At 37.5% G+C, this 25228-nt stretch overlaps 1 protein-coding gene across 1 annotated transcript in view; it reads left to right on the top strand.

The window, feature by feature from the left end:
• Positions 1–25228, top strand: part of shakB (shaking B) — a 576504-nt gene that overhangs the window by 533273 nt on the left and 18003 nt on the right. The window contains exon 3 of the mRNA XM_070094664.1: positions 8084–8664. Within this exon, the coding sequence (XP_069950765.1) occupies positions 8084–8598 (515 nt within the window). The 3' untranslated portion in view covers positions 8599–8664. The remainder of the gene's footprint in view (positions 1–8083; positions 8665–25228) is intronic.

Here is a 25228-nt window from a genome sequence, read left to right as displayed (position 1 = left end):
GACTGAGAGGAAAGTATTGGTTGAGAGTCAAGAGTCAAGAGTCCTGATATATATAGGTACTAGAGAGAAACTTTTATGGTAAAAATAAAACTTGAAACTGAACACCTTCTATCAAGGCTATATGACTGATTCCCCCGTCTTTCACAGTCTCTTGTATGTACTAATCTCTGCACTGAACTGAAAACGTCACCAGTTCACTGAACGTCTTCCCAATAAATGAACACAGATGTGCATGAGTCTCATGCACACAAACACTCCCTCCTGGTTGTGTCTCTTTGTGTGCTGTGGGTCATCTGTCTCTCACAAGGAATCATTAAAGCTTCGTGTAAAATTGCCTCATTGGGTACAAGGAACTCGGGTAGGCACTAACTGTTAGACAAAAGAAAATCTTCTCAACTTAAGTAATCGTGTTCAAACTTTACCCCATCTCAAGTTTTGCTTTTCAAAGAAGTTTCTCTTCGCTATTCTGACTCCAAACAAGATCTGCTGAAATTTTGTGATGGCAAGGAAGTAGGGAGAGGCTGGTGTTGGGGTGGAGAGGATACTGAAGGTGCGGTGATGAAAGAAACTACGAGAGGTACGAAAGAAATGAATGGACTGTGAGGGACGGGGGCTTAAGAATATAAAGAACATTGAAATATTATTTATATGCTTGTGAATGCTTTCTCGCACAAACCTGACGACAACCAGCCTGAGCATCAACAAATAAATTCCACTGTACAGTTTTGGGTCTGCCTCCTCCTTCCCCTCTCTTCTTCTTCTTCTCCTCTTCCTCCTCCTATTCCTTCTTACGATTAAAAATGCTGACCTCCAGCATACTGTCTAGCAAAAACTGCTCTACGAATCCCAGGAGAATGGGGTCATTATCTCCCATTTCGTGAAATTGTCTGATTATGCCGTACCTCGTCTTACGCATCAGATCATCGACACTCAGTGAACTGATCAGATCATCGACACTCAGCTCAGGAACTCAGACCTTAGCAGGTTGCTGTGAGGTTCTCACTGCATGTCAGTGGCTGGATGCCGTACTGCCAACAATAGTAAACAAAAGTCACATGATTGTCAAGAGGTTTTATTGGGACAATGTTTCGTTACATAGAGCTAAACGTCTTTCCCTGTGAAAACCTGCTTCTTCACGTGTCTTTTCTGTATACGAGATATGGAGGAAATGGAATTAACGAAAGGTGGGGAAGAGCATAGAAGGTTTTAGAGAGATAGAGAAGAAAGATTATGATCTCCTGTTTTGTTTTGATTTTGCCGTCAGTCTTCGTTTTCTTCTTTCAATCCACGTTTTCTGCCTTCGTCGCGTTTCTTTCGTATGTCTATAACTGTTGGTCCCCGAGTGTGTGTGTGTGTGTGTGTGCGTGTGTGTGAGGTACGACTTGTCCTGCCGTCAACAATACTACCCTCACACGCTCGTCGTCATTTCCACTTCTCTTCGTGTCATTGCCCTTCAGTGTGAACACCTCATGATGTCACTCTACAACCTTCTCTGAGATCTATTAGGTAAAAGGACACAGTTGCAACTAATGTGACATTTTATTGTGGCAACGTTTCGCTCTCCAGGAGCCTTCTCTCGCTGCTCCTGAAACCGTGAACGTTTCCCGATAGCATTTACCTAATACGTGACATGAAATCGTAATAACACTGGCCTGTAAATTTTATGACTCACTGGCCGTGGGTTTAAATCCCACTCGTTCCGTGATTTGATAAGCTTATCCATTTTTTTTCAGTTTTTAGTTTCAAAATAATTTCTATAAACGCTATCTTGGTGGCGCTTACCGGAGGTGTTACATGACAGAAGACGACGAAGTGCAGAATAAATCTTTGTTTACACAGGAATTTTGCTCTCAACAGAGCTTTATCAAGTCTTTACCAAGCTCTGTTTAGAACGAAGTCTTTTGTCTGTTAGTAAAGGTTCTCTCTGCATTGTCTCTTAACCCTATTGAGAGGCGAGCATCCTGCTTGACATTCCGGGTGTAGAGTTTCAAGATGAGATGGAAATACAATTTGTCTTATCCCGTGTAGCTATCGCAGCGAAGTGAATCCTACGACGGTCTGCATCTAGAAGGCTTCCGCGGCTTCCAGGAGGATAGATATCCTTAGGGTTACTTTAGGATAACCCAGTACAATAATATTTTTTTTGTAATTGAATCCAGGATACTCCAACATAACTAAGTATAGCTTTCGGATCATAGATTTTTTCTGAGATGCTAACACGCAAAAGATCACTAACTCTATGGTACTTAGTTGTTGCTAAGTGAAAATGACAGCAGAGAAAAGCGTTAGTATCATTCACATTCGTGGTTTTCAGGTGGTTTACCCACTAACCTGAACATCCCGCCTTGTCCAGGTGGCTTTCTATCTCAAATTGAGTGTATTTCGACGGCACACATTTGCTATTTATAGTAGTACAGTTAGATGACAGACATAAGTAGTGTGAGCGCACTCAAATGATAGATACATGTTGGGCAACTTAGAAGGAACACTTCTAACTGGCGCTGTCTCGCCTAACAGGCTCGCTACTTAGAAGAAGCACTTCTGACTATCGCTATCTCGAATGACAGGCTCGCAACTTAAAAGGAATACTTCTAGCTAGTGCCATCTGGCCTGACACGTTCGCAACTGAGAAGGAGCACCTCTGATTAGTGCTATCTCACCTGCCGCGGATATCTATACACCATAACATCGGAGAAATAGAAAGATTAATCCACAGTTGCTCTCCTGAGCTTCAAGATAACAGCTCAGTGATCAAGAGAGGGTAAATTAGTTGTCGACCCAGGGGTTCCCAGACTTAATCATCACCTCCACTCTAATTGCAGAGTCGTCGTTAATTAACCTGCAGGAGGTAAGACCCGCCTGGTGGCCACGGGTGCAGCAGAAGGGCTTTGTCCAGCGGACAAGGTGTGATGTTGCACCTAGGCATTACCTGAACTGGATTTCTCCTAGATGTTAATTGATGGCACCTATGTGTTGATTGATCTGGATTGACACCTAGGTGTTGATTGATCTGACTGACACCTAGGTGTTGATTGATCTGATTGACACCTAGGTGTTGATTGATCTGACTGACACCTAGGTGTTGATTGATCTGACTGACACCTAGGTGTTGATTGATCTGATTGACACCTAGGTGTTGATTGATCTGATTAGCACCTAGGCGTTGATTGATCTGACTGACACCTAGGTGTTGATTGATCTGATTAGCACCTAGGTATTAATTGATCTGACTGACACCTAGGTGTTGATTGATCTGACTGACACCTAGGTGTTGATTGATCTGATTAGCACCTAGGTGTTAATTGATCTGACTGACAGGTAGGTGCTGATTGATCTGACTGGCACCTAAGTATTGATTGATCTGATTTACACCTAGGTGTTGATTGATCTGACTGACACCTAGGTGTTGATTGATCTGACACCTAGGTGTTGATTGATCTGATTGACACCTAGGTGTTGATTGATCTGACTGACACCTAGGTGTTGATTGATCTGATTAGCACCTAGGTATTAATTGATCTGACTAACACCTAGGTGTTGATTGATCTGATTAGCACCTAGGTGTTGATTGATCTGATTGACACCTAGGTGTTGATTGATCTGATTAGCACCTAGGTGTTGATTGATCTGACTGACACCTAGGTGTTAATTGATCTGATTAGCACCTAGGTGTTGATTGATCTGATTAGCACCTAGGTATTAATTGATCTAACGCCTAGGTGTTGATTGATCTGACTGACACCTAGGTGTTGACTGATCTGACTGACACCTAGGTGTTGATTGATCTGATTAGCACCTAGGTGTTAATTGATCTGACTGACAGGTAGGTGCTGATTGATCTGACTGACACCTAGGTGTTGATTGATCTGATTAGCACCTAGGCGTTAATTGATCTGGAGTGATAGTGACGTTCAGTCTTTAAAACTATCTTTGAACCTAACCATTTCTTTCAATACATTCTTTATAGTTTTTTATTATTTAAGATTCTCTCTCTCTCTCTCTCTCTCTCTCTCTCTCTCTCTCTCTCATATATATATATATATATATATATATATATATATATTTGTGTGTGTGTGTGTGTGTGTGTGTGTGTGTGTGTGTGTGTGTGTGTGTGTGTCGTATGTCGTGTTATTAAATAAGGTGCCTTGAGGCTGGTGAAGAGTTCTTGCTTTCAGGAAACAGAGCTAATCTCCCCTTCCTCGGATCCAGATTAAGTGCTCTTTCATGAATTTCACTTCACTATGATGCACGCTAATGGGGTTGTCACTACAGTTGTAACGGAATTATCAGTGGTGGGCGGAACGTCTTCGGAATCAAGATACCCAGGTGTTGCAAAGGTGTTTTATTTGTAAACTTGTCGATATTGTATACCATTAATGTAATGAGTGGGGCTGGGTGGGTAGGAACATGAGTGGCACTGTTTGAGTGTGAGTTGAACCTGCCTAGCATCGTCCGGTGAGGTTGGAGAGGCGAGGTGATGCCGCCAGGTATTATAAAGCTGCCACATACAACAGAGCAAGCCTTCACAAGGTCTCGATCAAATGACCAAAAGCTCCAGCTGAGGGTCATCATATGACTCAGACCAGCTTCAGCAAACACTTGTCCTGTTTCCTGACAAACCTTATCTGGCCTAACCTTCACTGGGATAACCATTTACACACGACTGAACGAAACATTGTCCATATGAATACTTGTACTTTTCGTGTATTTGTTCTGTTGTTGATTAGAAAGCTTTTGTAGTGTTCTTCAGTTCTCATGTTCTCACGTTTTGTGTTTATGTTCTTATATTCTTAGGTGTTGGACACTCCCGGGTTATGAATTAGACACATCTGCAACATCCGGGTGTTCATGTAGACGTTTTGCCACCCAGTGGCTTTATCAGTACAAGGACATAATGTGAAGACTGTAGAACTATATACAGGAGACAGTGTAAGCAGAGGTAATCAGTCCCTCAGGCCTAACCTAACCTAACCTGCTAGGCTAGGTTAGGTTAGGTATGCTAGGGTGTGAGGGGAATGTCACATGAGTGAGCATTGTGTCAGTGGCAGACGCTGGTTGGGTTGTGATCTATGTCCGAATGCAAGAGACATTGTTCTCACATTGGAATAGTCTTGCAAGGAGACTAATTAGGAAGACGATACTGTCAAGAGGACAAAGAGGGGAGGAAGATGGGGGAAAGAGAGAGAGGAAGAGATGGGAGAAGAGGAGGAAAAGGAGGCATGGAGGGGAATACAGAGGAAAGTAGGAGAGTGAGAGCAGAGTTAGAGGAGGAAGAGAGGGAATGAGATCTGAGTAGTTGCACAATACTGTGTGTGTGTGTGTGTGTGAGAGAGAGAGAGAGAGAGAGAGAGAGAGAGCAACTGTTGTTCCCACGGTGTAAACAGCTACGACTCCTCGTTTGTGAAGGCTGGAAATAAATGGTTTTGTTATGGTAATGTAGTCCTTGCTGCTCTCCTCTTAACCCCGGAGATGAGTGAGGCTGGTGTGAGGCTGTCAACACAATACATGTGTGCTCCTGGTTCAAGTGGTAGCCCCTTCTTCTAACATACTGAAGTACTGACGTTCGATCCCACAACGAGTGGAAGCGTCGGGCAAGTTTCCTTGCACAAGCTGCCCCTAGTTACCTAGTAATAAGTAGGCACCTGGGTGTTAGCTAACTAGAGTAAGAGTTGCATCTTGGGGGAGAAAATTTAAGGACCCAAATGGAAATAAGCCAGACAATCTGCCTTTATTAATCATGTAAACACATCTATGAGTATCTTACATTTTAGCCTCACACTGAGACCCTCTTCATCAAACCAAAGTGTGAGACCAAAATATACGGTATCTATGATTGCATTATCTCCACGAATAAACCAAAAAACTGAACAAGTTTTGGTTTAGGTTTTGCAAACGTAACATCTGTGTAGTCTTCAGATTATACAGATGGTATAAACACACTCATGAATATTCAACCTAAGATAATTATCTTAGGTTGAATATACGTGAGTATTATATTAGAATATTATAATATACCCAAGATAAATTGTTGAAGATAAATAATATATATATATATATATATATATATATATATATATATATATATATATATATATATATATATATATATATATATATATATATATATGGCTTCAGGAAGAAATACAAATATTCTTCCTTGAAGCCTTTTTATCCACTTCTCCGAGGCTTTGGGTCCCACAATTTACACCAGAGGTGGGCCCCTATATATATATATATATATATACACATATATATATATATATATATATATATATATATATATATATCTATATATCTATATATATATATATATATATATATATATCTATATATCTATATATATATATATATATTTATATATATATATATATATTTATATATGTATATATATATATATATATATATATATATATATATATATATATATATATATATATATATATATATATATATATTTATATATATATATATATATATATATATATATATATTTATATATATATATATATATATATATATATATATATATATATATATATATATATATATATATATATATATTGTTGTTGTTGTTGTTGTTGTTGTTGAAGGTTTGTCCGTCCAACAATTATCTCGGCTGAAATACCAGTTTTTATTACTGTATAGAATTTGCAACAACTATTTTCCCAAAACCCTTCCCCCTCCCCGTCCCTTCTCTCTCTCTTTATCTTTCTCTCTTTCCGTCTCCCCCCTTTTTTTCAAGCTTTTTCCTCTACTTCCCTCTCTCTCTCTCTCTCCCCTTCCTCTCCTCACTATACCTTCTCCTCCTCATTACAGTACCATCCCTACTTCCTAACTCCTCAAAACTTCTCTACCTCTTCTCTTATTTTCCAAGCCTTCCTTTCGTTTGCCAAATCTCTCTCTCACATTTTCCATTTTTTTCTGTCATTTGCTAAGTCTTTCTCTCGTTTTCCAAACTTTCATTTCGTTTTCCAAGCCTTTCTCTCGTTTTCTAAATCTTTCTTTCGTTTTCTAAATCTTTCTCTCGTTTTCTAAATCTTTTTCTCGTTTTCTAAATCTTTCTCTCGTTTTCTAAATCTTTCTCTCGTTTTCTAAATCTTTCTCTCGTTTTCTAAATCTTTCTCTCGTTTTCTAAATCTTTCTCTCGTTTTCTAAATCTTTTTCTCGTTTTCTAAATCTTTCTCTCGTTTTCTAAATCTTTTTCTCGTTTTCTAAATCTTTCTCTCGTTTTCCAGGTCAGATGGGATTGTATTGCACTTGTTTACTGACACATAGTGACACATATCTGTGTTTACACAAGTTATTTTTTACTGATATTGTTACTCCATTAAATACACAAAAATATGAGTTAATATTTAGGCCTTTACCTGTCATTTATTTTTCATTTAATATCAGAAGACAATTTTTTCAGGTTTTGAGTTGGGCACCTGTCATATTTTTTCCTCCACAGTAGCAGAGATCACCTCAAAATGATGGAGATTATTTATATCTTATCAGTATATATATATATATATATATCTATATATATATATATATATATATATATATATATATATATATATATATATATATATATATATATGGGGGAGGATTTAATTGATGGTGTACCGGTGAAATGCAGCCATAATGAGCCTCGTACAGTAGATAGGTTTAAAACCATATCAACCAACTGTGTCTTTGTCAATTCACAATACTTTTATTTTACGTCTTTTCTATCATTGTTAGTTGATTACGTGGGATTGAAGCTTTTCAATTACACGAAGGGTCATCAAAGTTGCATGCCTCGTGTTCACCACAACTTAAGATTACTTTAATTCCTGGAGTAAACTAGCAATGTATATACAATGTATATACACTATATAAAACTATCAATGAATATACACTAAGAGATATGCGCCTTTCTGTGAATATATCCCGTGTCACCTTATTAATCATTCTCCAGAGCGATTCAGCTAAATTGTATAGCCTATTTTGTTTATATCGCCATGGTTGCCTGTCTTGTATCTTGATTCAGCTCTAAATAGATATTACTTATTTACTTTACATTTATCTGTGGCTAATTCTTGTATTCCATGTGTTGCAGGGCAGATGTTCCTCATCGATCGCTTCCTGGGCAACACCTTTCTCACCTTCGGGTTAGACGTCATTAAGTTCATGGAAGACGACCAGGAGGTTCGGATCGACCCCATGATCTTCGTGTTCCCACGCATGACAAAGTGTTCGTTCAGCAAGTTCGGTACCTCTGGAGAGCTCGAGAGATACGACTCCCTTTGCATCCTTCCTATCAACATCGTCAATGAGAAAATCTACATCTTTCTGTGGTTCTGGTTTCTCCTGCTGGTGTTTCTGACGTTCTTCGTGTTGCTCTACCGCCTCATGATCATCCTCAGCCCGCGGATGAGAGCCTACCTACTGTGTCTGCGCTTCCGTCTCATCAACAAAGAAGTTATAAACACCATCGTGAGGAAGAGCAAGATGGGCGACTGGTTTCTTTTCTACATGTTGGGACAGAATGTCGACACGCTTATATTTAAAGAGGTCATGCACGAACTAGCTAAGAGACTCGGTCATGCATCTAAAGACTTTGGAGAGGCATGAGCACCGTGTAAATAGCCACAGGGTGTTTACCAAGAACGTCTGTGATCCTAACACACCTATTTTAAGGTAAATCACGAAAGCTAGTCTCTTTGGCTAGGCATGGTGCATGTTTACAGCCCGGCTCTACATCCGAGCTAAACTTCCAATGTGATACTCATACATTTGGGATTGGATGTTATATTTTTAGGATATATTGCATGCATGTGTACCAGTGTATATATTTGTGTATTTCTGTACTGTAACTACAGGAGATTAGCTATACCTTTGGTGTCCATATTTAGTATTTAAAACAACGTCCCAGTTTAAATTTTCATTATTTATGTGTCTGTCTCTATGTATATTTGTGGAAGTACCCGTTCTTCTCTTTCTCGTGAGTTTCTGACAGTATGTGTACTCCTTGAAGCTATTTTTTTTTTCATGATTCTGAATTATGGTCACTAGTGTGTGGTACACACTGTCCAGGAAACGAAGTCTGTGAACTCTAGATATGTCGCCCTAATTGAAGGACGAGACTTCGTCCAAATCAGTCTGTCTAAAACCTGATTTAACGCCTACATCATCATCAATGCCAGACCAGTAGTTAACAGTGGAGATTATTTACCACTGGTAGAGAGGTCACACGTCACCTCCAGGTCACGTCTAACACCAACTGTGACCTCAACCTGGCATTAATTAATCTGCTCACCCTCTACTTACTACTTAGAGATTTGGCGCTTCTCTTTGAATACAATATAAACACAACAAATTAAGAAACATAAGGTGAATATCGGCTTATGAAGAGACGTGACATTGTGTTAAGACGCTATCGGCTTGATAAAATCTTGATTTAAAATAGAGTACAAACTACGAATGTGTTAAAGGAGTAAAAAATCATAAATACTGACGGCCCTGGTCATGGACCAGGCCACGGGGGCGTTGATCCCCGGAATACCCTCCAGGTAGGTAGACATCCTTGTGGACTAAGACTCAGTCTTAGTTTTTAGCCTAAAATATATGTATACTACGAGACTGTTTCTTGATACTTAACACAGATTATCATTCTTTTGACCCAGTGACTTTGCTAACAAAAATATTCTCTTCTACTTTCGTTTGAGAAGACTTTTGAAGATTATGTATATTTTTTTTTTGGGGGGGGGAGGAACATTGAGAAGAATGTAATTCTTAAGAGTTACTTTAAAGATCTAATGATACGTTTCGTCTCTATTTATGATATATAAAAAGTTTCGCCCGGGAATAATAATTCATTGTACAGCGTCCAGCTAGATTTTCATGTGCCTGAAGGAGACTGGGGAGTGTTCATAAAGGAGAAATATGAGAGGAATGTGTGGAGAGGAGGAGACGTCAGGGAGGAACCTCAGACACTCCCATCTGTGTATCAGCTGGTGACCCCTGGTGTTGCCAGCTGATGACCATGGTGTTGCCAGCTGGTGACAACAGTGTTACCAACTGGTGACCACGGTGTTGCCGGCTGGTAACCACGGTGTTGCCAGCTGGTGACCACGGTGTTGCCGGCTGGTAACCACGGTGTTGCCAACTGGTTACCACAGTGTTAACACAAGGTGACCATAATGTTACCCTCTAGTATCCACAATGTTACCCAACCCCCACATACACACACATACACAATTCTCCAGTGTATATAATACCTGTTAGAGGCACCGTCAGCCGCTGAAACAAAACAGATATAAACAATATTCCAGGGCTGACACACACCTGTAATGAGGGCGAGGGGAAACTATCCTCACCCCTCGGGTCTATTTATTTCAATACCCTATCGTCCCATTCCCTGCCCTTCCCATCCCCTCTATTCTGTATTGTTATACTCCCCCTCATCCTTCACATCCCTGTGTTATTCTATAACTTGGCCTTATATATACAATTGTAGTATGTCCATTTATTTGTATTATTATTATTATTATTATTATTATTATTAGTAGTAGTAGTAGTAGTAGTAGTAGTAGTAGTAGTAGTAGTAGTAGTAGTATTCTCACGAATGCTAGTACATCAACTCTCCAGATATATATATATATATATATATATATATATATATATATATATATATATATATATATATATTGCTGGAGGATGGTGGGGGTACCAGGTGATGGAGGTAGTGCTGGAGGATGGTGGGGGTACCAGGTGATGGAGGTAGTGCTGGAGGATGGTGGGGGTACCAGGTGATGGAGGTAGTACTGGAGGATGGTGGGGGTGCCAGGTGAAGGTGGCAGTGCTGGAGGCAGGACCCTGCATCCTGATAATGACAGATCAGGAAGGAACTTGTCACTTGCCCCTCACAAATTGGTGCGAGTAGTAAGACAGGAAGAAAACCTGCAGAAGAGAAAGAGAGAGAGAGAGAGAGAGAGAGAGAGAGAGAGAGAGAGAGAGAGAGAGAGAGAGAGAGAGAGAGAGAGAGAGAGAATACCTGCCTGGAAAAGGAAAAAAGTGTGCTGAGGAGAGTGAGAGAGTGAAGAGGAACTGAAAATGAAAAATAATAGGTGTTAGGAAGTCAGTTGGGTTTGTCCATGCATGAGTAGAAGAATGAGGCTCCAAGGAGTAGGTTCATGCATGGGTAAAGGAAGAGATGCTGAGAATTGGGCTCTGTTGTGAGTGTTTGACCTCTGTTGTGAGTGTACGACCTCTGTTGTGAGTGTACGACCTCTGTTGTGAATGTACGACCTCTGTTGTGAGTGTTTCACCTATGTTGTGAGTGCACGACCTCTGTTATGAACGTTCCACCTCAGTTGTGAGTGCTTCACCTCTGTTGTAAGTGTAGGACCTCCATTTTGGAACGAGGACATTTTAAGCTAAAATCTTCGTTGTCTCTCACCATCACTTGCCATCACACAAACAATGTCTTCTCCTTCGCTGCTGCTCACCCGTCCATTAATCAACCTTCCCGAGGAAACAAAACCATGTCTAGATTAATGGTCAGCATTGAATCCCATTTCTACGGTCCTTAGAGAACCTGATCTCGTTCCCCCCTCAACCAGCGGGGGTGCTAGAAATTGTCTTGGGGTGCAATCCTTGCTTGATCCGAGGGAGGGAGGTAGTTCGTAGCTGGCAGTGAACACTGAGAACTCCCTCAGTGGTACACCATTGCATGTACAGTGTACTATTGTATGCAAAATAATATATATATATATGTAGGTTATTGAAAGCAGTGAAGAGTGTTTACGAGGATAATGAGGCTCACGTTAGAGTATGTAGGCGAGAGGGAGATTATTTCCCAGTAAAAGTAGGCCTTAGACAGGGATATGTGATGTCACAGTGGTTGTTTAATATATTTATAGATGGAGTTGTAATAGAAGTGAATGCTCGGGTGTTGGCAAGAGGTTTGGAGTTAAAAGATAAAGAATCTAACGCAAAGTGGGAGTTGTCACAGTTGCTCTTTGCTGATGACACTGTACTTTTGGGAGATTCTGAAGAGAAGTTGCAGAAGCTGGTTGATGAGTTTGGTAGGGTATGTAAAATAAGGAAATTAAAAGTGAATATAGGAAAGAGTAAGGTGATGAGGATAACCAAAAAATTAGGTAACGGAAGACTGGATATCAGATTGGAGGGAGAGACTATGGAGAAGGTGAATGTATTCAGAGATTTGAGAGTGGACGTGTCAGCAAATGGGTCTATGAAAGATGAGGTGAATCATAGAACTGACGAGGTGAAAAAGGTGAGTGGTGTACTGAAGAGTCTTGGAGACAAAGAACTTATCCATGAAAGCAGAGAAGGGAATGTATGAGAGTATAGTTACACCAGTGCTCTTGTATGGGTGTGAGGCATGGGTGGTGAATGTTGCAACAAGGAGAAGGCTGGAAGTAGTGACCACGCAATCCTACAAGAATCAAGCACCCAGCAGAGCTAGGTGTTTTACCTTGATCCGAGGACATACGGTGGTGTGGGTGCCTCTGAGCTAATTTCATTCTACTCCCAGTTTGGTGTACTAGCCTCCACGAACAGTATATATATTATTGTGACCACGAACGAATGGTCCCGTGGGTTACAGCGTCATGTGATTTTCGTTAACCAGGAGGTGAGCCAAAAACGACATGGTTTCGAATCCTCGGCTCGTCGCAGTGTTGTTATTGCTAAATACCACTCGTTCGTGGTCACAATATTATATATACGGCTCGTGGAGGCTAGTACACCAAACTGGGAGTAGAATGAAATTAGCTCAGAGGCACCCACACCACAATATGTCCTCGGATCAAGGTAAAACACCTAACTCTGTTGGGTCCTTAATTCTTGTAGGATTGCGTGGTCCCGTGGGTTAGAGCGTCATGTGATTTTTCGCTCACCAGGAGGCGGACCAAAAGCGACATGGGATCGAATCCTCGGCTAGTCGCAGTGTTGTCATATATATATAAATATATATATATATATATTATATATATATATATATATGTATATATATAAGAGTGTGTGTGTGTGTGTGTCGTGCCGAATAGGCAGAACTTGCGATCTTGGCTTAAATAGCAACGCTCATCTTGCCATATAGGACAAGCTAAAATTTATGTATGCAATAATTTCGCCAAAATCATTCTGAACCTAGCGAAAAAAATGTATTTCATTGTGTTTGTTTAGTATTAAATTACTGTAAACAAATCTAAAATATATTTAGTTGGGTTAGGCTAAAATAAATTGCTCTTGTTATAATAAGGTTAGGTAAGTTTTCTAAGATTCTTTTGGTGAAAATTATAAGTTTTTGCATTAACAATAATGAAAAATATATATCTTTAAACGTATAAGAGAAAATTTCAGAAAGGATTGGAATTAATTTTTAAATGAGTTCTTGCTAATTATTGTTTATATATATATATATATATATATATATATATATATATATATATATATATATATATATATATATATATATATATATATATATATATATATATATATATATATATATATATATATATATATATATATATATATATATATATATATATATATATATATATATATATATATATATATATATATATATATATATATATATATATATATATATATATATATATATATATATATATATATATATATGTCGTGCCGAATATGTAAAACTGGTCAATTAGCAAGAACTCATTTAAAATTAAGTCCTTTCGAAAATTTTCTCTTATACGTTTAAAGATATATTTTTTTTCATTAATGTTGGTGTAAAAATTTCTAATTTTGCACCAAAAAGAACTTAGAAAACTTAGCTAACCTTATTATAACAACCGCAATTTATTTCAGCCTAACTCAACTAAATATATTTTAGATTTGTTTACAATAATTCAATATTAAACAAACACAGTGAAATATATTTTTTTCGTTAGGTTCAGAATGATTTTGGCGAAATTATTGCATACACAAATTTTCACTTGTCCTATATGGCAAGATGAGCGTTGCTATTTAAGCCAAGATCACAAGTTCTGCCTATTCGGCACGACATATGTATATATATATATATATATATATATATATATATATATATATATATATATATATATATATATATATATATATATATATATATAGGTAGTAGGTTGGTAGACAGCAACCACCCAGGGAAGTACTACCGTCCTGCCAGATGACTGTGAAACAAAAACCTGTAATTGTTTTGCATGATGGTAGGATTGCTGGTTTCTTTTTCTGTCTCATAAACACGCTAAGATAACAGGGATATCTTGCTACTCCTACTAACACTTTGGTCACACTTCACAGACACGCACATGCATATATATATATACATACATCTAGGTTTTTCTCCTTTTTCTAAATAGCTCTTGTTCTTTTTTATTTCTTCTATTGTCCATGGGGAAGTGGAAAAGAATCTTTCCTCCGTAAGCCATGCGTGTCGTATGAGGCGACTAAAATGCCGGGAGCAATGGGCTAGTAACCCCTTCTCCTGTATACAATTACTAAAAAAGAGAAGAAGAAAAACTTTATAAAACTGGGTTGCTTAAATGTGCGTGGATGTAGTGCGGATGACAAGAAACAGATGATTGCTGATGTTATGAATGAAAAGAAGTTGGATGTCCTGGCCCTAAGCGAAACAAAGCTGAAGGGGGTAGGAGAGTTTCAGTGGGGGGAAATAAATGGGATTAAATCTGGAGTATCTGAGAGAGTTAGAGCAAAGGAAGGGGTAGCAGTAATGTTAAATGATCAGTTATGGAAGGAGAAAAGAGAATATGAATGTGTAAATTCAAGAATTATGTGGATTAAAGTAAAGGTTGGATGCGAGAAGTGGGTCATAATAAGCGTGTATGCACCTGGAGAAGAGAGGAATGCAGAGGAGAGAGAGAGATTTTGGGAGATGTTAAGTGAATGTATAGGAGCCTTTGAACCAAGTGAGAGAGTAATTGTGGTAGGGGACTTGAATGCTAAAGTAGGAGAAACTTTTAGAGAGGGTGTGGTAGGTAAGTTTGGGGTGCCAGGTGTAAATGATAATGGGAGCCCTTTGATTGAACTTTGTATAGAAAGGGGTTTAGTTATAGGTAATACATATTTTAAGAAAAAGAGGATAAATAAGTATACACGATATGATGTAGGGCGAAATGACAGTAGTTTGTTGGATTATGTATTGGTAGATAAAAGACTGTTGAGTAGACTTCAGAATGTACATGTTTATAGAGGGGCCACAGATATATCAGATCACTTTCTAGTTGTAGCTACACTGAGAGTAAAAGGTAGATGGGATACAAGGAGAATAGAAGCATCAGGGAAGAGAGAGGTGAAGGTTTATAAACTAAAAGAGGAGGCAGTTAGGGTAAGATATAAACAGCTATTGGAGGATAGATGGGCTAATGAGAGCATAGGCAATGGGGTCGAAGAGGTATGGGGTAGGTTTAAAAATGTAGTGTTAGAGTGTTCAGCAGAAGTTTGTGGTTACAGGAAAGTGGGTGCAGGAGGGAAGAGGAGCGATTGGTGGAATGATGATGTAAAGAGAGTAGTAAGGGAGAAAAAGTTAGCATATGAGAAGTTTTTACAAAGTAGAAGTGATGCAAGGAGGGAAGAGTATATGGAGAAAAAGAGAGAGGTTAAGAGAGTGGTGAAGCAATGTAAAAAGAGAGCAAATGAGAGAGTGGGTGAGATGTTATCAACAAATTTTGTTGAAAATAAGAAAAAGTTTTGGAGTGAGATTAACAAGTTAAGAAAGCCTAGAGAACAAATGGATTTGTCAGTTAAAAATAGGAGAGGAGAGTTATTAAATGGAGAGTTAGAGGTATTGGGAAGATGGAAGGAATATTTTGAGGAATTGTTAAATGTTGATGAAGATAGGGAAGCTGTGATTTCGTGTATAGGGCAAGGAGGAATAACATCTTGTAGGAGTGAGGAAGAGCCAGTTGTGAGTGTGGGGGAAGTTCGTGAGGCAGTAGGTAAAATGAAAGGGGGTAAGGCAGCCGGGATTGATGGGATAAAGATAGAAATGTTAAAAGCAGGTGGGGATATAGTTTTGGAGTGGTTGGTGCAATTGTTTAATAAATGTATGGAAGAGGGTAAGGTACCTAGGGATTGGCAGAGAGCATGCATAGTTCCTTTGTATAAAGGCAAAGGGGATAAAAGAGAGTGCAAAAATTATAGGGGGATAAGTCTGTTGAGTGTACCTGGTAAAGTGTATGGTAGAGTTATAATTGAAAGAATTAAGAGTAAGACGGAGAATAGGATAGCAGATGAACAAGGAGGCTTTAGGAAAGGTAGGGGGTGTGTGGACCAGGTGTTTACAGTGAAACATATAAGTGAACAGTATTTAGATAAGGCTAAAGAGGTCTTTGTGGCATTTATGGATTTGGAAAAGGCGTATGACAGGGTGGATAGGGGGGCAATGTGGCAGATGTTGCAAGTGTATGGTGTAGGAGGTAGGTTACTGAAAGCAGTGAAGAGTTTTTACGAGGATAGTGAGGCTCAAGTTAGAGTATGTAGGAAAGAGGGAAATTTTTTCCCAGTAAAAGTAGGCCTTAGACAAGGATGTGTGATGTCACCGTGGTTGTTTAATATATTTATAGATGGGGTTGTAAGAGAAGTAAATGCGAGGGTCTTGGCAAGAGGCGTGGAGTTAAAAGATAAAGAATCACACACAAAGTGGGAGTTGTCACAGCTGCTCTTTGCTGATGACACTGTGCTCTTGGGAGATTCTGAAGAGAAGTTGCAGAGATTGGTGGATGAATTTGGTAGGGTGTGCAAAAGAAGAAAATTAAAGGTGAATACAGGAAAGAGTAAGGTTATGAGGATAACAAAAAGATTAGGTGATGAAAGATTGAATATCAGATTGGAGGGAGAGAGTATGGAGGAGGTGAACGTATTCAGATATTTGGGAGTGGACGTGTCAGCGGATGGGTCTATGAAAGATGAGGTGAATCATAGAATTGATGAGGGAAAAAGAGTGAGTGGTGCACTTAGGAGTCTGTGGAGACAAAGAACTTTGTCCTTGGAGGCAAAGAGGGGAATGTATGAGAGTATAGTTTTACCAACGCTCTTATATGGGTGTGAAGCGTGGGTGATGAATGTTGCAGCGAGGAGAAGGCTGGAGGCAGTGGAGATGTCATGTCTGAGGGCAATGTGTGGTGTGAATATAATGCAGAGAATTCGTAGTTTGGAAGTTAGGAGGAGGTGCGGGATTACCAAAACTGTTGTCCAGAGGGCTGAGGAAGGGTTGTTGAGGTGGTTCGGACATGTAGAGAGAATGGAGCGAAACAGAATGACTTCAAGAGTGTATCAGTCTGTAGTGGAAGGAAGGCGGGGTAGGGGTCGGCCTAGGAAGGGTTGGAGGGAGGGGGTAAAGGAGGTTTTGTGTGCGAGGGGCTTGGACTTCCAGCAGGCATGCGTGAGCGTGTTTGATAGGAGTGAATGGAGACAAATGGTTTTTAATACTTGACGTGCTGTTGGAGTGTGAGCAAAGTAACATTTATGAAGGGATTCAGGGAAACCGGCAGGCCGGACTTGAGTCCTGGAGATGGGAAGTACAGTGCCTGCACTCTGAAGGAGGGGTGTTAATGTTGCAGTTTAGAAACTGTAGTGTAAAGCACCCTTCTGGCAAGACAGTGATGGAGTGAATGATGGTGAAAGTTTTTCTTTTTCGGGCCACCCTGCCTTGGTGGGAATCGGCCGGTGTGATAATAAATAAAAATATATATATATATAAATATATATATATATATATATATATATAAATATATATATATATATATATATATATATATATATATATATATATATATACATATATATATATATATATATATATATATATATATATATATATATATATATATATATATATATATATATATATATATATATATATATATATATATATACCTCCCTTAGCTCCTGCTATCCTTGCTCTCCCGTCCACTGTGAAATATGTCTCCCCGGAGAGGAATATCAGGCACTGTGTCATCAGTAGCACGAGGGACAGGGGGGACACAAAGGCAGGGACGGGGGCAGGGGCAGGAACAAGGGCAGGGGCGCATTAGACCTCGGCCTAAAAACACACATAATATCTTAAATGGGAGGCCAAAAATCTGGAAGCCTCCTTCGTCCCTTCGTCGACTAAACATTAAAAAACTCTGGCCTTTGTAGTGTCAGACTTACTGCTTTTGGCTCCACATGTTTATGGTGTATGTGAGGACAGTGTACCCGAGGAGATACTAGGAGAGAAAGAGTGAAAGAGGGAGAGAGAGAGAGAGAGAGAGAGAGAGAGAGAGAGAATGTTAAGAAGGATTTCGAATGATCTAAGGTAGGTAACAGCTCCTCTCATGTAAATATAGGTATAAGCTCTTTATCTAACCCTGTACAAATTCATGTGCTAAAAGAATATATTATGCAACAAAATGGAACGTTCGGATAGTTACTGAGTCATGCAGGTGTTGCGAGGGATGAGTATGTGTGTGTGTGGGGGGGGATAGGATGGCCATTCCCACACTACCATCTCCTTGATGAAGTCAATCCTCTCTCTTCACTCTTCATGGGTCCACACACTCACACTAGACACACAAGAACATTCGCACGGGGGAAGAAGTCTTGTTGACCTGACGCATTATTATCCTCTGGCTGCTGTTTTTCGGTGTTGCATTTGCACCCAGAGGACCTGGGAGGAGGTGCCACCTTCCACAGCAAGAGTACTTTACAGTGGCGCCACTTACCATCCACTTAGTCAACCACACGCAAACACACGCTCTGGAAGGGGCGCTACGAAGAGTAACATGTCTGAGTAAGATATTGTAAAGACCGAACTACTGATAATAATCATTTTTTAATCACATGGAAATAGATTAGGAGAAAGTGAAATTACACACAAAAGCAGAAAGTCGGCGGAATGAACCGAAAAAGACGGAAGTGAGAAATTTTTTATGCTAACATGGCAGACAAACTAACAAAATTGGGTGAAGTTTTTGCTCAAAGTAGAGATTTTGTTAAACAAATGAAGTCAGTGCCCAAAGGGTCTCATGAATTTGCTTCTGATGAAGATGGGAACTGAAAATAAAATGGCAGGACAAAAATAAAGAGAAAAATTACAAAAGGGTGAGAAGTTTCCTGGATGGGAAGCAGTGGGAGAGAACATTGGAGGTTCCAGCTAGTGAACATACGCAGGGAAGTGTAGTGGAACAAGAATGCAAAACAGAGGCTGCCTGCCTGTGGTTTACTTGGATGTACAAGCAGAGGCAAAAGGCAAGAACTGAAGAGCAAGAAAAGTGTAAAGAATGGGAAGGATGGCAGAGAACGGAGAACTGAGCTAAGAAGATTATTCAGATGGAAACGAAAAGAGGAATACAAGAAGACAGAGGCACATCAGCGAAAGCCAAAACCAATCTGAAACTGAAGCGTTGCTTCATAAGATGGAAGACGATAGTAAGAGAATAAGTAATTATATTTAATAAATATGGGGTACATTTTACAAAGGATGAAAGAAGGTAAGTGAAGATTTGAACCAAAGGTTTAATGAAGCCATGACCAAGGAATCGGTGAAGATGCTAGAATGAGGAAAAAAGAAATGGGTGGAGATCAGAGATTGGTGGAAATTAGCCCAAAAGACATGGAGGTGGCAGGGAACTTAAGAGAATTAGATACAGAAAAAACAAGGTGACTAAACGGAATATTATCATCAGTCGTGAAGAAACAAACAGGAGAAATGTGTGAAGTCAGAGCAAGGATCTTCAGCTGCCAAATAAATAAAATACAAATATGGTCACTATACAAAACTAGGAATATACAAGAAGCACTGACTTATTAGCTAGCAGAGCTGACAAGAACAATGAATAGGTGGGAAGTACAAAATCTAGGAAGAAATGAAGTCAACAAGAGACATCCAACCTTAAAATCATGGACATATCCTAAAGTTCTACAGCACAGAGTAATGGAAATAAAGTCAGAAAGACATGGACTGGCAGACTGCGTTTTCCTAGACCATAAGAAAGTATTTGACATAGTACCATACCAGAGACTCATTTACAATTGCAACAGGTACTAATAACAGCAGGAAAAGGATCGAAGTAGATGTAAGAATTACTGAGTAACAGAAGACAGAAGGTGAACGTAGAAGAAGAAGAAGAAGAAGAAGAAGAAGAAGAAGAAGAAGAAGAAGAAGAAGAAGAAGAAGAAGAAGAAGAAGAAGAAGAAGAAGAAGAAGAAGAAGAAGAAGAAGAAGAAGAAGAAGAAGAGATGAAGGACGATGAGAAAACAATAAGAACAAGAAGCAAGGAACAGACTACAACCAACAACAATAACAAAAGGTGGAAGTGATGAACTGCAGAAGAAAATTGCGCCCTCTGGCGTTTCTCGTATTCATGAATGACCTGCTGGAGGAGGAGGACAGGAATGACACATGAAACAGTGACATTTATCAAAATAATGTTTTACTCGAGAAAGAAACTTGATGCTGTGTCTCCTTGAGCGAAACGTTGTTATGATACGCGCTTTATTGTGTCTTCGTCATCTTCCTCTCTGTGTTTTCTTTTACTTGCTAGAGGAAGTTGTCTGCTTATTGACTTTTCTAAGGAGAATACCATCACCAGTGAGCAAGTGAATCTAGATGACGTGGTAGTGATGGCAAACATCATACGCAGTTTTATGAGTGGATATGACAGACAGTAGAAGCCAAGGATAACGAAAGCTGGTTGTTAGTAGAGTCAGAATAATTAGTCACGAGGCGTGGTCACAGACAGGGCCACGGGGGAGTTAACCCCTGAAATCCCTCCAGGTATAACTTGACCACCAAAGTTCAAATTAGATGAGTACATTCAGTTATGAAATATAATGAAACCAAAAGGAGCTGATAAAGTAACTAGAGTCGCCCCACAAAAGTGGAAAATGGAAGCCTGTTAAATGTTTTGCACTCTGGCAAATTGCTGTGGTTTTTCTTTGTCTCATGAACATGTGAGAGGGCAAGTAAGTCTTGCAAAATTCTAACTTCTTATATTCAATGTTCACCGTATGATATACAAAGGTTTAGCTCTTAATGTACAGTTTTATTGTGATTTTTTCCATACATATATATATATATATATATATATATATATATATATATATATATATATATATATATATATATATATATATATATATATATATATATATATATATATATATATATATATATATATATATATATATATATATATATATACATATATATATATATATATATATATATATATATATATATATATATATATATATATATATATATATATATATATATATATATATATATATATATATATATATATATGCAATAAGATCACAGTAAACAGGTGATTTCAAAATATGCAAAACAACCACTCTGAAAGAATAGAGAAATTCCAAGCGCTTTCGTGACTACTCACATTATCAAGGAACTATGAAAGTGAAGCATCCAAGGAAGCTATATAAGGGGTCGGCCAGCACCTCACTATCAGATCCCACAACGGTTAAACAAGTGACGCGCGGCGAGCCAACTTGGATAGGTCCTTTGCAAAACTCACCCCTATACTAAGCTATTTATTTGTCCAGTGTATTATTAAATTCTTCCCAAATTCTATTAATTATAAATGGATCTAATTTATATAAACCAAAGGAAATATTCATATTATTGTCAAAACTGCTTTTTATGAAACAAGATTCAATTATATTCCTGTCGACCATGGACTTGCTTGTTACTACTTTCTCAACTTTTTGAAAATCAATTGGATGGTTAAAATCTCTTACATGAATAAATAGAGCATTGGAATCTTGTCCAGTTCTAATGCTATATTTATGTTGTTTTAATCTTAGTTCGAGATTTTTACCAGTTTGACCGTAATAAACTTTATCGCAAAGTTTACAAAGAATCTTATAGACACATCCATCAGCATTTTGGGGGGAATTCTTAATCAAAAGTTTTTTTACTGTATCAAGATTTTTGAATACAACTTTAATATTAAAAGTCTTAAGAAGAGAAGGCATATCAACCAAGTTTTCATGGTAAGGGAGAACCAACATATTTTTAGTTGAATAAGGCTGGTTGCTCTTTTTTGGATTATAAAAGGTGTTCCTAGCAACTTTAAAAGATTTATCAGTTACATTTCTTGGGTATTTTAAATCATTACCTATTTCATAAATTTTGGATATTTCCTCATCTATGAACTCAGGACTACAAATTCGTAAAGCTCTCAAAAACATTGATGAGAAAACAGACAGTTTGACTCTATCTTGATGCGAGGAATAATAGTGGACATAGGAACAGTTATTTGTAGGTTTTCTGTAAATTTTAAATTTGAATTCATTATTACCCTTAATAATTAAAACATCTAGAAAAGGCAATGAGTTATTTTCTTCAAACTCAACAGTAAAGTTTATAGAATGGGCTAAGCTATTTAATTTTCCAAGAAAATGGTGTATATCTACATTTTTGGGCATAAGACACAAAATATCATCAACATATCTGAACCATTTAGCTCTATTAGGGAGGATTGTGTTAAGCAACCTTGTTTCAAAAAATTCCATGTATAGGTTACTAAGAACAGGTGAAAGAGGATTTCCCATTGCCATACCAAACTTCTGAGTGTAAAACTTATCATTAAATACAAATTTTGCATCAACAATGCAAAGTTTAATAAGTTTAATGATAGTAGGAACTGGCAATGGTAAATCATAGTTAACGAGTTCTTCAGATAAGAAACTTAATAAATCATCAACAGGAACTTTCGTAAACAAGGAAGTAACATCAAAACTAACCATGTTAAAATCATTTAAGTCAGTCAAGGAGCTTAATTTATCAACCAAGTCTATGTTGTTTTTAACATTAAAGTTAGAAATTTTGCCAACAATAGGGCTCAAAATATCAACAAGCCATTTGGATAATTTATATGAAACTGACCCTATGGAGCTAATAATTGGTCTGACTGGATTCCCTGGTTTGTGTGTCTTTATTAGTCCATACATGTAAGGTAAAGATGGATTAGTGGAAGTAAATTGTTTGACTAATTCATCTTTGCCTTTCAGTAGAAGTTTTATTGTTTTATTGAAATTGCTGTTAACGGTCTCTAGGGGATTTTTCCTAAGTTTAGAATAGGTTTCAGTATCATCTAAGAGATTATTCATTTTTTCTTGGTAATCATTTTCTTTCATAATTACTATTGCATTTATTTTGTCTGCTTTAGTAAGGCGCAAATTTTTATTGTTATTAAGTGTATCATAAGACTTAAAGAATCTTTGAGGGCAATTGGGAATGTTTGGTTTTAACATAGAGCTGTATACCATTCCTTTACTAATATTAATTTCATCAGAGGATAAATCAGAAAATTTTTCAAAGTTACAAAAGGCTTTTGCAATTTCAACATTATTAAGTTTTTTTGAAGTTGCAAAACTTAGGCCAAAACCTAGAGCAGCAGTTGTATGTTTGTCTAAAATTTCATCTGATAAGTTAATTACAAAATTGTTATTAGCATGCTTTGTCCAATCACTATTTTCAATTAAAATGTCTAATTTTCTTTGTAGTTTGCTCTTGAGTTCATTATGAGAATTATTCTTCAGAAACATATTGAAATAACTAAAATACAGGAGAAGGAAGCATTCAAAATATTGAGAAACAAAAAATACTCTTTTAATCAGGCCATTCCATCAGAATGGAAACACAGTATGTTGGATCATTGCTATAATAAACTCAGAAGAATTTGTAATGAACTCAAGAGCAAACTACAAAGAAAATTAGACATTTTAATTGAAAATAGTGATTGGACAAAGCATGCTAATAACAATTTTGTAATAAACTTATCAGATGAAATTTTAGACAAACATACAACTGCTGCTCTAGGTTTTGGCCTAAGTTTTGCAACTTCAAAAAAACTTAATAATGTTGAAATTGCAAAAGCCTTTTGTAACTTTGAAAAATTTTCTGATTTATCCTCTGATGAAATTAATATTAGTAAGGGAATGGTATACAGCTCTATGTTAAAACCAAACATTCCCAATTGCCCTCAAAGATTCTTTAAGTCTTATGATACACTTAATAACAATAAAAATTTGCGCCTTACTAAAGCAGACAAAATAAATGCAATAGTAATTATGAAAGAAAATGATTACCAAGAAAAAATGAATAATCTCTTAGATGATACTGAAACCTATTCTAAACTTAGGAAAAATCCCCTAGAGACGGTTAACAGCAATTTCAATAAAACAATAAAACTTCTACTGAAAGGCAAAGATGAATTAGTCAAACAATTTACTTCCACTAATCCATCTTTACCTTACATGTATGGACTAATAAAAACACACAAACCAGGGAATCCAGTCAGACCAATTATTAGCTCCATAGGGTCAGTTTCATATAAATTATCCAAATGGCTTGTTGATATTTTGAGCCCTATTGTTGGCAAAATTTCTAACTTTAATGTTAAAAACAACATAGACTTGGTTGATAAATTAAGCTCCTTGACTGACTTAAATGATTTTAACATGGTTAGTTTTGATGTTACTTCCTTGTTTACGAAAGTTCCTGTTGATGATTTATTAAGTTTCTTATCTGAAGAACTCGTTAACTATGATTTACCATTGCCAGTTCCTACTATCATTAAACTTATTAAACTTTGCATTGTTGATGCAAAATTTGTATTTAATGATAAGTTTTACACTCAGAAGTTTGGTATGGCAATGGGAAATCCTCTTTCACCTGTTCTTAGTAACCTATACATGGAATTTTTTGAAACAAGGTTGCTTAACACAATCCTCCCTAATAGAGCTAAATGGTTCAGATATGTTGATGATATTTTGTGTCTTATGCCCAAAAATGTAGATATACACCATTTCCTTGGAAAATTAAATAGCTTAGCCCATTCTATAAACTTTACTGTTGAGTTTGAAGAAAATGACTCATTGCCTTTTCTAGATGTTTTAATTATTAAGGGTAATAATGAATTCAAATTTAAAATTTACAGAAAACCTACAAATAACTGTTCCTATGTCCACTATTATTCTTCGCATCAAGATAGAGTCAAACTGTCTGTTTTCTCATCAATGTTTTTGAGAGCTTTACGAATTTGTAGTCCTGAGTTCATAGATGAGGAAATATCCAAAATTTATGAAATAGGTAATGATTTAAAATACCCAAGAAATGTAATTGATAAATCTTTTAAAGTTGCTAGAAATACTTTTTACAATCCAAAAAGGGACAACCAGCCTTATTCAACTAAAAATA

Source organism: Cherax quadricarinatus, chromosome 47 (genome assembly GCF_038502225.1).
Source record: "Cherax quadricarinatus isolate ZL_2023a chromosome 47, ASM3850222v1, whole genome shotgun sequence".
NCBI lineage: Eukaryota > Metazoa > Arthropoda > Malacostraca > Decapoda > Parastacidae > Cherax > Cherax quadricarinatus.
The sequence above is the reverse complement of the archived record's forward strand: the minus strand, read 5'-3'. Positions and strand labels throughout refer to the sequence as shown.